The 12,580-nt window shown below is 46.7% G+C and overlaps 1 protein-coding gene across 13 annotated transcripts in view; it reads left to right on the top strand.

Moving 5' to 3' along the window:
* Window positions 1–12,580, top strand: part of LOC127030140 (uncharacterized) — a 76,868-nt gene that overhangs the window by 26,549 nt on the left and 37,739 nt on the right. For 12 of the 13 annotated variants that reach the window (XR_007768309.1, XR_007768311.1, XR_007768308.1 and 9 more), the window contains 3 exons: window positions 1,871–1,944; window positions 6,660–6,719; window positions 8,310–8,417. Coding sequence is in view for 7 of the 13 variants with exons in the window: in XM_050916174.1 (XP_050772131.1) it covers window positions 1,871–1,944; window positions 6,660–6,719; window positions 8,310–8,417 (242 nt within the window). In the remaining 6 variants the exon portion in view is untranslated. Of the gene's footprint in view, window positions 1–1,870; window positions 1,945–6,659; window positions 6,720–8,309; window positions 8,418–11,556; window positions 11,651–12,580 lie in introns of those variants that run through there. The other variant, XM_050916180.1, reaches the window with a different exon arrangement.

A 12,580-nucleotide genomic window follows, 5' to 3' on the forward strand; every position in this document is an offset into this window, starting at 1 on the left:
AGCCCTCATTCTGCCGCACCCTAACCCTCTGCCCCAGCCCTGAGCCTCTCCAACACCCCAACACACCCAGCCCCAAACTGAGCCCTCACCCACCACACCTCTACTCCCTGCTCTAGCCCTGAGCCTCTCCAACACCCCAAACCCCTCATCCCCAGCCAGAGCCCTCACTCCCGACACTCCTATTCTCGCTTTGATCCCCTCCCACACCCCAAACCCCTCATTCCCAGCCCCAGCCAGAGCCCTTATCCCCTGCACCCTGTCTGCCTCAAACCTGAGCCCCCTCCTGCATCATGAACCCTTCATCCCCAGCCCCACCCCACAGCCCTCACCCCACCCCCCACTCCTCTGCCATAGCGCTGAGCCCCCTCCCACACCCCAAACTTCTCATCCCCAGCCCCACCCCAAACCCAGCCCCAGCCCTGCACCCCCTCCCTCCTAGAGCCTGCACCCTGCACCCCAGACTTCCTCCCCCTCCCAAACTCCCTCCCAGAGCCTTGGGCAGGTGGGTGGGGCAGAGTTTGGGAGGGGCCGAGTTTGGGCACTACAAACCTGCTGCCCATGTCTCTATTGATAAAGTGATTGTGAATCCACATTATGTGACGTTCACTGCATCTGAATCTATTTAGCAATATCTTCAAATATAGCAAATTAGATATATAGTGTTTACACATATAGTATTTCTCAGTAAGACTTGCATACGCTGAATAGAAAAGAAGCATCTGAACACTTGTTAAAAATCCATTTTATTTAAGTACAGGCCTACAGTGAACACTTTGAATTGCTTATCAAAAGTATGCTATTTTTGGGGGTGCCCAGTGTGTCAATACATACAAAATACAAAGGTATTACAGCTACAGTTGGCAAAAATAAGGGAGAAACTGGCCAATATGCGTATTTTATTTTCTGCATACTTGTTAGGAGTTGCCATCTATGAATTTAGATGGCATAGGCATTATTTTTTGAATTTACTGTGATAATCTAATAACAGGAATACTGTTGGACAGATTTCATTCTCAGGCAAGTACTACATATATCAACTGCAAGGAGTAGTTTGTGCGAAAGATGAAGAGAGTCACTTTAGACCATCATAGCCCTCTAAAACACATGCTGAATTGAGGTGGATTTGTGTTACAAAAATACCGGAAATAGAATATCTGCCTCCAAAAGCAATAGGCAAAAGCCTATTTTCACGACCTACAGTTACAAATTCTATCACTGGCTTTTCAGTCTAATACACTTGCTTGCAAGAGCAATTTCAGAGTAATCCTGTGTGAAATGATACTGTGCAATTAAAGAAGTCATGCATGTAGAGGCTTTGTGCATATTGAAATATATTAATATTTGTTTTGATTGACAAAATAATTGTTTTACCGCATTAATATAATTATCCTTTATTTTGGGACTTTTAGAAAGTAACAATGAAACATTTTAGAAATGTGCTGAAACATTTTAAAAAAGAGCCCTGTAGGATTTGTTCAGACCATCTAAAAATTTCCTTTGGCCTGTAACCTTTTGTCTTCTAATGTGTTACGTTAATTGTTTCAGAAGGTTAAGTGTCTGAAATAGGATCTTAGGCTCAGTCTATTTTAATTGACTTCGGTGAATGCAGAGAGGGGGCACTAAAATACTATCTCAGCCTTACGTATAGAATCAGTTTTAGTATAACAGACTACTTGGAATTTAGCCTAGAATTAGTTCAAGAGGTGGCTATAAAACTTGCACTGTGGTAATAAATAGTTTCTTCTATTCTTTTTAATGTGAAATAATATTTTTCCTTTTTTTATATGTGCTCACTTTTTGTAACATAAAGGTACAACCACTCAACCACTGACATTAGTTGACTCGCTATTTTAAATCTCTTTTCCTTCAGACTGGAAAGTAGCCGCAGAGAGAGAGAGGTTTGCGGATGCTGTTATAATAGCAACACCAGACAGACTGCATAAGGTACTATGGACTTCTTGAGCATGACACAGAAATCGTAACTGGAATAACAAAGGAGAGCCCCGGATTATAAAGTGTACATCATTCACCTAGCTCTGGCTTTCCAGTCTTAGTTTGTTCACTATTTTGATCCATTCTTTCTCACGACAGGTTTGATATGCACTTGGAAAACACGAACATGCACGAATATTCAATGCCAGGACTTAAGTCATTCTCTACCAATTGCGTTTTAGCTAGAAAAATTAGAATTTAACACCTGACCCTTTAAATGATTACAGCCTTGTCCAACGTCCAGTTGAGCCCCCCCACTCACAAGCTGCTGAATCCTTAGGTGTTTTAAACCCCCAGAGTCTTAACAGAGTTCTGCCAGTGCCGCTGTCTTAGAGCCTCTGGTCTCATTCTCAAGCTGCCAATCTTCTATCTGCCATTCACAGCCAAGAGCCGAGGCCACTCATTCCCTGGCCCAGCCCCCAGAACCAGTGCTGACGGAGCCCTCAGACTGCTCCTCCCATAGCCTGAACACACAACACACCATCTCTCAGATCTCTGCCCAAAGGGGACCAGCTGGTGGGTGTCATTTATAAACTCACAGACACTTTGCACAGGGTTTTCCAATGCTTTTGCTCTTTCTTTGTGTATTTTTCATGCTACTCATCTATATTAAAATAATAAACCCTGCCTTCATTTCCCTTTTCAGTTTCCTCACCACACTGGAATGTTCTCTGGGCTGGGGTCATGGAGTCTGGGGCAGTTGCATGGCTTGGGTTCTGAAAGCTGCAGTGTCTCCCCCACTTTACCTCCTCCTCTTGACTGGTTTGTCTCCTTCCCCTTTCTTGCCCAGAATTTCCTGTGCGTTTCCTGGAGCCTTCCTCCAGCTAATGCCTTTCAACCTCTTGCCTGGTAACTTCTCTCTCTTCTATCATTTCCACTCCCTCCATCACTTCAGAGAAGAGCTGCTTGAGCAAGCACATTGTCCCGAGCTGCTTCATCCCGATAGATGGTCACTGAGTTCCGTCGTTGTACCTCACAGATGAGGAACATAGTTGTTGGCTATGGTGGATACACAGATTTTGTTCTCACTTACAAGTTATGTTGGCATATCTGTGTCAGGGGGTGTGAAAAAAAATACACCCCTCACCAGCATAGCTGTGCTGACAATATAGAGGCAGCTACGTCAACAGAAGAGTGCTTCTGTTGATGTAGCGAATGTCATTCAGGGAAGTGGTGATCATATGCCAACAGAAAAATGTGTCATTGTAGAGTATGTCTATACTTGGAGGCTGTGCTGGCATTCCTATGCTGCTATAGGCTCTGTAATGTAGACATGGCCAGAGACATAGAGGCCTTACATGATACAGCAGTTTCATAATATCAGCCAGAACATATAAGTTGTACAAACTCCCCAAAGTCATCACATTGAGGAGAAGCTATCACTGGCACAATCTGATGTTCATGTTGGTAAGTGTAGAAACAAAGCAGAATCAAAAGGACAGGAATTAAAATGATGGTTTTTAAATTTGAAATATAGAATTGTAGAAGTGTAGGACTGGAAGGGGCCTTGAGAAGTAATCAAAGCCAGCCCACGGCGGTGGATCAGGATCAAGTAAACATGTCGTTCAGGGAGATGGTGATCGTATGCCACCTCTTCCTCACAGCTGTTTGTCCAGCCTGTTCTTAAAATATCTCCAGTGATGGGGATTCTACAAAAGGGGTGGGCAAACTATGGCCCGCAGGCCACATCTGGTCTGTCAGCCATTTTAATCCAGCCCTCAAGCTCCTGCTGTGGAGCGAGGTCTGGGGCTTGCCCCCTTCGGCGCTCCAGCCAGGGAGCAGGATTGGGAGCTGCTCCATGTGGCTCCCAGAAGCAGCAGTCCTCCCTCTGGCTCCTATGTGTAGGGGAAGCCAGGGGGCTCCACTTCGCATACTGCACCCATGCCAAGGGCCACTCTCGCAGTTCCCATTAGCCAGGAACCACAGCCAGTGGGAGCTGCAGGGGCGTCACCTGCAGATGGAGCAACGTGCAGCAAAGCTAGTTGGCTGTGTCTCTCGGTAGGAGCCAGAGGGGGGACATGCCGCTGCTTCCAGGAGCCGCTTGAGGTAAGCGCTGCCCCGAGCCTGCACCCCTGAGCCACTCCCCCCAACCGTGCCCCAGCTTCCTGCCCCAGCACTGATCCCCCTCCCACCCTCCAAGCCCCTTGGTCCCAACTCGGAGCACCCTTCTGCACCCCAGAGCCTGCACCCGCAGCCGGAGCCCTCACCTCCTAATGCCCCAGCCCCCTACCCCAGCCCTGATCCCCCTCTGAACCCCTCAATCCCAGCTTAGAGCACCCTCCTACACCCCAAACCCCTCATCTCCAGCCCCACTCCAGAGCCCGCACCCCCAGCCGGAGCTCTCACCTCAACCCCAATTTTGTGCGCATTCATGGCCCGCCAAACAATTTGTATACCAGATGTGGCCCTCGGGCCAAAAAGTTTGCCCACCTCTGTTCTATAACCTCCCTTGAAAGACTATTCCAGTGCTTAACTACCCTTATAGCTAGAAGGTTTTTCCTAATACCTAACCTAAATCTCCTCTTCCTTGTTCTCCATGTCCACTGAAGGTAGGACAATTGGTCTTCTTGTGAGCATCTGCCCCCCATGCCTTTGGTTGGAGAATTTTGATAGCAGTGCCCATTTTACCCCACGTGCGCCCCACACATCCTCATGACCCACACTGGGGATACACAGGGCTGTGCAAGAAATCTGCCCTCGGGTCCTTCTCAGCCACCTCTGGCCTGCGATGGAGCCTCAGGCACACTTCTTTACGTCTACTTAGTGCAGTTAGTTTGGTTTGGAGTTTGTTGGTTCCCCTTTTGAAGGGTTGGTTTGGGATTTTAGTTAACTAGGGGATCCCCAGGCTTTAAACATTGTCTTTTCTGCTGGCAGGCCTGCCCCAGTAAGTGATGGACATTCTCCTGTCTGTTTGGGAGACCCCTATATACAGACTAAGTGTATGGTCTGCTCCTCGTTCCAGAGCAGATCTCGTAAAAACAAGGAAATCGTGTTCAAGCTTGTGATGAAGGAGCAAGCCTGAAGGCTGGCTTCTGAACTGGGCCCCGAGAACTCCTGGCCGTATGCCCTGGGCTATTAGTCTTTTTTGCAGCTGAACTGCATTGTTAGCCCATATACAATGTGTGACCACTATAATCCCCACATCCTCTCCTGCAGTTCTGCTGCCTAACCAGTTAGTCCCCATTTTATAGTTGTGCATTTGATTTTTCTTTCCCATGTGTAGTACTTGGCAATTGCCTTTATTGAATTTCATCTTGTTGATTTCAGACCAATTCTCCAGTTTGTCAGGGTTGTTCTGAATCCTGTTCCTGTCCTTCACAAATTTTAAAAGTATCCTCACAACCTGTGTTCTCTCTAAGTTGCGTGGTCGGGCAGCTGCCCAGGAGTGATCCAAGTGCTGCGCACATGATTAGCATATCTGGCAGCTTGTGTTCAGGTGCCCCTGCCCCTTCTGCTTTGCAGCCATGTTGGTCCTGCCCTAGAGCCCCTTGCCAGCTGCTCCCGGGACCCTCCTGCTAGCTGTGCAGAGCAGGGGAGGTGGGGGTGCTAATGTGAGGCTGCCCCCTGCCCATGTACCCCATCTCCGCAGAGCAGGGGTGGGGGACAGGGCTCAGGACTCAGAGCAGGAGAGCTTCTGAGGTCTGAACTAACCTTCCGGGCAGTAAGTGTTTTAAAGAGACAGCGCATGGTCTCTCAGTGACTTCCCCAGCAGGCAGCACACACAATCTCTCTCTCTCTCTCTCTCTCTCTGTCACACACACACACACACACACTCTGTCCCCCTCCCTCCCGCCTATGTACCCCATCTCCACAGAGCAGGGGAACGGGGGACAGGGCTCAGGAGCAGGACTTTTTTTTCACTTTTCTTAGAGAAACAAATATCTGAAGGAAAAATATTTTAGTTGAATTCAACACTTTGTTTTGATTTTATCTAGCTTTTTATGAAGAGCAAAGGAAATACAAAACACCATTCAGACAACCAAGCCTCCCCTGTATATCCTACAGCCTTTTGGTTAGAGCACTTCCCTGGGGTGGGGGACACCTGGGCTTGTGTCTCCACTCTGCCTGGTTTACAGCAGGGATTTGAACTTTAGTCTCTCACAGTTTAATAATTTATTGGAGGAGGGAGTGGGATGCAGGTGTCTCCCTCTGGGGAGTCTCCTAACCAGCAGGCTGTAGTGTCATTCTCTGTCTCTACCCCAGTGACTAGTTAACGATTTTATACCAAGTGTAACAGCTTCCGTAGGAGTGACTAAGTTGATGCTATCCCAGAATACTCAGTGCCATAACACTGGACTATTCCGTTGGAGGTGGAAGTCCCTAGTTCAAATCCCTCCTCTGAGTGGGGACTTGAACCTGGGCCTCAGACATCCTAGGTAAGTGCTGTCACCAGAGGGTCTGTGGAGTGGGGGAGGCATTTCCAGTTCCTTTGGTTTTGTGAATGGCATGTAACATTCCTTGCAAATCTAGCCCAAAAATGTTGTGGGCCAAAACTATTCAGCAGAATTGTGTGAAATTCGCAAGTAGGTTTGGTGGCCCCGAAACTGCATATTTTGGTGACTAAACTGTCTGAAAAACTCTGTTTATTTCTAATTGTGAGTAGACAACCATAGGGAGAAATGGTTAGTTTCTTGTAACTTGTCTCTTTGGTTTCTCTCTTTTCCTAGGCTCCAGCAATAGCTTTTGCTAACAAAGGCTACCACATTCTGTTGGAAAAGCCCATGGCAGTAAGTTAAGCAAGATCGTAATGCTAAAGTTTAAACAGTGGGGGTCATTTTCAAATATCAGGGTAAAATCTTCAATCAATTTGCCTTAGTATCTTTTCTGCTACATTTGCTAATTATCAAAGCCCAGATCCATATTCTTTTATATTTAATAAAAAATGGAAAAAAAATTTTATATAGTCTTCCTTTCCCTGATCCTTCCTATTTTCATTTCACCTAGAATATAAACTCCTCAGGGTAGAAACTCCCTTAAAGTGTGTGTATGTTTGTACAGCCCTAGCACATGTAGGTGTTAATGTAATAAGTAATATTCTGCTTGTCTGTAAATATAGCGTGAGGTTTGCTTCGTTACAGCACATCTCTGGCTTTGGGATCTTGCAGTAAGGTGGTCATGATGAATTTATGATATCATGTAATTTCTCTGGCAATAGAACATAATGTTAGGCACAGAATTTTGACTTTATTGCAGAATCCAGAAGAACAAGAAGTGAAATTTTTGGTTTTTCGGTCCTGCTATCTGCAATAAGGTGCCCTGAACCTGCACCTCTGATGTCAGTGGGAGTCTTGCCATTGACTTCAGTGGGCACAGGAGCTAATTCTGAGAGTCGGAGGAACACCACTTCCTGCAATCTACCTGTCTTTCTGCATAAATGTTTTTGCACTTCCAAGTTTGTCCTATGTGAAAGTTGCTTTCCAGACAGATTAAATCTTTGGGGTGCTGTATAAGTAACATCTTTTATTATTGTTTATATTTGTATTAGTGTACTTTGAGTGCTGTACATAAATGTAGTAGGAGACAATCTTTCCCCCCCAAGAGTATAGACAAGATAGACACAGTGTAGGAGAAAGAAGGAGTATTATGTTCATTTTATAGATGGAAATTGAGGCACAGAGAAGCAACATACTCATGGTAACAGAGTCTGGCAGAGCCTAGGAGTTGATCCCAATACAGGCAGTCCTCAGACTTATGGCACAATTGGTTTCTGAAAAATTGTGTTGTAAATCGAAACGTCGTAACTTGGAACCACAATACACTCCATTGTGGTACCAAGCATTGTAAAGTCGAAACCAATTGTCGTAAGTCGAATCGGGTTCAATTCAGAAAAGTTGTAACTGCCGTTCGTCATAAGTCGAACGTCATAAAGTTGAGGACTGTCTGTATCCTGGAGACCCAAGGCTAGTGCCTTAACCATAAAACCACCCTCCTCTAATGTCAGATATTTTGATATCCAGTATGGTAGGTCCTTCCAAACATCAAAATATGGGCTTAAATCTTTATTTAAAAAAGTAATGACACACATTTTACATCAATAAAAACGATTTGCTGCTGTGCTGAACTCTTGGATAAGTTTCACCCTGCAGAAGTGTGCTTTGGTCTAGTTAAACGTAGTTTCTAATAATAACACAAACATATGCATAACTAGAGTATTATTGGTGAGTGCCATTTTCATACAGTTGAAGATGAAATTTCAGTTTAGCACATAAGTGCCTATAAATCGCTAGTGTTGTGTCAGCAGATTCATGCAGTAACTGTGGTACATAATGCAGTCAGAACAGAAATAACTGACTGGGTTGTTTTCTCTGGTTTATAAGGTAACACCTGAGGACTGCAAAGAAATTGTGTCTGTATGTAAAGCTAACAATGTCATGCTTGCAGTGTGCCATGTCCTGCGGTACTATCCAGCCTCACTGAAGATAAAGGTATACTTATTGCTTTCACAGTAACCAGTGGAGTCAGTAAATGGTCATTCCTGCTATGTGATAGGGGTATTAACTTCTGTGACCTTGACATTGGTCATGAGAGTAGGGTCAATAAATTCCTGTACTATATGTCACACTCCTAGTACTACTGTGATTGGTTGTCAGAGCATAAAAAATAATCATTTAGAATTGCAGGAAGCAGCTGTGAAAGTTTAGGCCAGGACTTTAGGTGTTCAGTTACTGAGAAAATAAAGTTGTAAATGAAATTTCATTCAGAGATTGCCCAAATGGATTAGGCCATAAATTAGCTGGCATTCCAGGACCAGCAAGTGTTAAACATGTTTTAGAAATCTTTCTACAAGGCTACTTCGGAGCTGTTAAGAGTGTGCTGTACCAGTGAGAAATGCAACACTGCTACTTGGAGGGAACTGAAACTCCTCTATGTAACTCCTTTGGTTTTGAGGACTGTTTGTTAGTCACTAAGACTTGAGTGCATGAAGAGTGGTTACTTTGAGAAGACTACCTGGGTGGCTCCAGACTCCCTGCCTGCTATTTCACAGTCTTGTGGATGTTTGATTTTGTACTGAATTGAGTATGTGGTTGTAATAAGATGAAAAATGTATTTGTAAAGTTTTAGAGCTAAAATTTTAATTGACAATTAGATTTGGTGACAGATTTGAACTGTGGAAATGTGTATTACGGAAGATTATCCCGTAGGCACACACATTGTCTAGAAATGCATGTCAGTTGAAATTTAGGATTCTCCTTCGTGGAGTGTCCCTGTTGGTGCTCCCTTCAGGTGAATGAGCGGCCCTGCGCCTTTCATTGGAGAATGTCAGCAGCATTGCCTGGCTGGGTCGCACATGCACTCTCCCCATCTTGCCCCATTGTCAATGCCTATCTAGTGCTGTGTGACCAGACCCTGCCCCCCAGTTCTTTCTCATTTGCCCTCAGCCTGACAGAGCTCTCGGCGGTGTTACACTTGATACTTAGCTTTAGCATCAGAATAGCCTATTTAGTACTCTGGTTAGATTTCACTAACCCCCTTATCCCCATTTCTTCTTTTTCTCTGTCAATTTTTTTCTTCTTTATTTAAGTTTGATTACCCCTTAGAGTAGTGCATTTTCACCTGTAATGCAGACTCGCTACAGCCAGAGCCGTGCCTGGTTCTCCGGGCTTCAAGTGGTGCCTTTCCTGCCAGGAGGCGATCCCAATCTCCGATGTCCGATGGACACTGAGTGCATCTGGTGCCTTGTTGAGACACACATACCACATTCGTTGCGTCTGACCAAGTGAATATTCACCCACGAAAGCTCATGCTCCAATACGTCTGTTAGTCTGTAAGGTGCCACAGGACTTCTCATCACTTTTTACAGATCCAGACTAACTCGGCTACCCCTCTGATACTTGACATCCCACAAGAATGCCACAACTTAAAAGCTCGCCCCAGGAAAACAATAAATTTAAAACAGCAGATTCTCTCTGGACGCTGGTCTCCAACAATCACTTCTGACAAACAGACTTCACCCATGTCACAGAGGAAAGCTCACTCCTCTAAAAAATATGGCAAGAAAATGGGCACCAACTTTTCCTCTTAAAGATCCACTGAAAAAGAAATGGTCTTCAGCTTGTTCTAGGTACCAACCGCACCATGGCTGAGTACACACAAAGCACCAGGGTCCTCGGGTACCGCACGTACCAAGAAAACCAGTGACCACAAGCAGGCAGGCTCAGAGTCAAGAGGCAAAGAGAAGCCTGCCTCCTCCACCACAGTTCCGACGGGGCTGCCTAACATGTGGCATTGATACGCTCTCCATAGGCTTTGGTGCCTCCTTCAGCTCCCATAGCGCAGGGTGCTCCGACGTCAGCACAGTGATTATTGACCACCTCGGTACGGAAACCATCGGCACCACACTAATTTCTTCACCACAAGGACTTACTAATCTTGTTAACGCAGGGCTCACCACACCTCGGCACAGATGTTACTCCGGTGCACATGGTACCCACGCCTACCCGTCTCATCTCTGGCCGCTCAATTTTCCAATGAGGATGAAGATGATGAGGAATAGGGCTCTTACACATCACACCGTTCCTCTCCCATTCAAACTAGTATGGTATTAAGTCCACCTATACAGCCCAAATATTACCACTGGGCTGACACCTAGATATGGTATGGGCACCCATGGATGCCACCACCTATGCCATTCCCTATCATAGAATCATAGAATGTCAGGGTTGGAAGGGACCTCAGGAGGTCATCTAGTCCATTCCCCTCAAAGCAGGACCAATTCCCAACTAAATCATCCCAGCCAGGGCTTTGTCAAGCCTGACCTTAAAAACCTCCAAGGAAGGAGATTCCACCACCTCCTTAGGTAACCCATTCCAGTGCTTCACCGCCCTCCTAATGAAATAGTGTTTCCTAATATCCAGCCTAGACCTCCCCCACTGCAGCTTGAGACGATTGCTCCTTGTTCTGTCTTCTGCCACCACTGAGAACAGCCGAGCTCCATCCTCTTTGGAACCCCACTTCAGGTAGCTGAAGACTGGTATCAAATCCCCCCCTCACTCTTCTCTTTTGCAGACTAAACAAGCCCAGTTCCCTCAGCCTCTCCTCATAAGTAATGTGCCCCAGCTCCCGATCATTTTTGTTCCCCTCTTCTGGACTCTCTCCAATTTGTCCTCATCATTTCTGTAGTGAGGGGCCCAGAACTGGATGCAGTACTCCAGATGTGGCCTCACCAGTGGCGAATAGAGGGGAATAATCATTTCCCTTGATCTGCTGGCAGTGCTCCTACTAATGCAGCCCAGTATGCCGTTATCAGTTCTCCAAGTCATTGCAAACCCAGCCATTGCAAACCCATCTATCGATGTTTCTAATGATCGTATTCCCTATTACCTGTCTCTTCCTAATAACTGGGGTTTCCTCCCCCAGAGAGGTATCCTCTGTGTAAGAGGATACCATGACATCATCTGGAAGGAGGGTCCCAACTATGGCATCTTTCATCTCTGCTCCAGTTTGATATTCTCCTTCCCTGAGACTTTCATCCCCCTCAACAGCAGAGAGGCTATCAGACCAGGGGTGGGACCATTCTACTGTGTCCCGGAAAGTCTCATCTATGTACCTTTCTGTCTCCCGTAGCTCCTCCAGTTCAGCCACCCTAGTCCCCAAACCTGTACACGGTCTCTGAAGGCTACGAGATCCTTGCACTGAATGTACACATACCACAGGGCAGGTAATCATACATGCTGCATTGAGTGCAATAAACTGGATAGCCCCCACTCTGTTGTTGGTCTTCTGCCTGCATTCTCTTTTTACTCCTGCAGCTCTTTCCTCTGTTGTTTTGTTTTTATCAGGGTTTTTTTATTGCCTTAAAGAATGTTAAGTTTATCTAGCCTCCGCCACACACTTCCCCTCTAAACTCCCTCGCAAATCTTCCCTGGTGGCTGCTTGTGTTCGCTAGCTCCTCTGGTCACTTAGGAAGGGGTTTCTTAAACTCCTGGTCTCCCTGAGTAGACTTGCTCCCTGGTTCAGGTTTGGTGGGTGCATACGTCCACACCTTCGCAGAACATTATGCAAGCACCAGGGACTCTGCCTCTGATGCCATCTTTGGCTCCACAGTACTTTCATCTGTAACTAACCTAACTCCAAAGTCTCAGCCCTCCAAGGGGGGCACTGCTCAGGAATCACCTACTGTGGAACACCCATAGGGACACGACTCGAAGAAGAAGTTACCTTGTGGAGTAACAATGGTTCTTCGAGATGTGTGTCTCTGTGGGTGCTCCATTACCCACCTCCTCTCCTCTACTTCGCAGTTTTTGCTATGACTCTGCGCAGGGCCGGTGAAAGGAAGTTTCGCGCCCTAGGCAAAACTTCCACCTTGCGCCCCCCCCAGCCCTGCAGCAGCTCCCCGCCCCCCCTGCCCTGAAGTGTGCCGCCTGCCCCCGTGGCAGCTCCCCACCCCATGGCCTGAGGAGCCCTGCGGTACCTCCTCACCCCAGCTCACCTCTGCTCCGCATCCTCTCCAGGCAGGACATCGCAGTGGAACCCGTGGGCTGGCGGCTGCCGGCAGCAGCTGTGCTGACCCAGGGGACCTCCCTGGATTGCCAGCGGTGCACCAGGGCAGCCCAGAGGATTTCGGGGGCCTGGGGTCTTCAGTGGCAGG

Source organism: Gopherus flavomarginatus, chromosome 10, assembly GCF_025201925.1.
Source record: "Gopherus flavomarginatus isolate rGopFla2 chromosome 10, rGopFla2.mat.asm, whole genome shotgun sequence".
Classification (NCBI taxonomy): domain Eukaryota; kingdom Metazoa; phylum Chordata; order Testudines; family Testudinidae; genus Gopherus; species Gopherus flavomarginatus.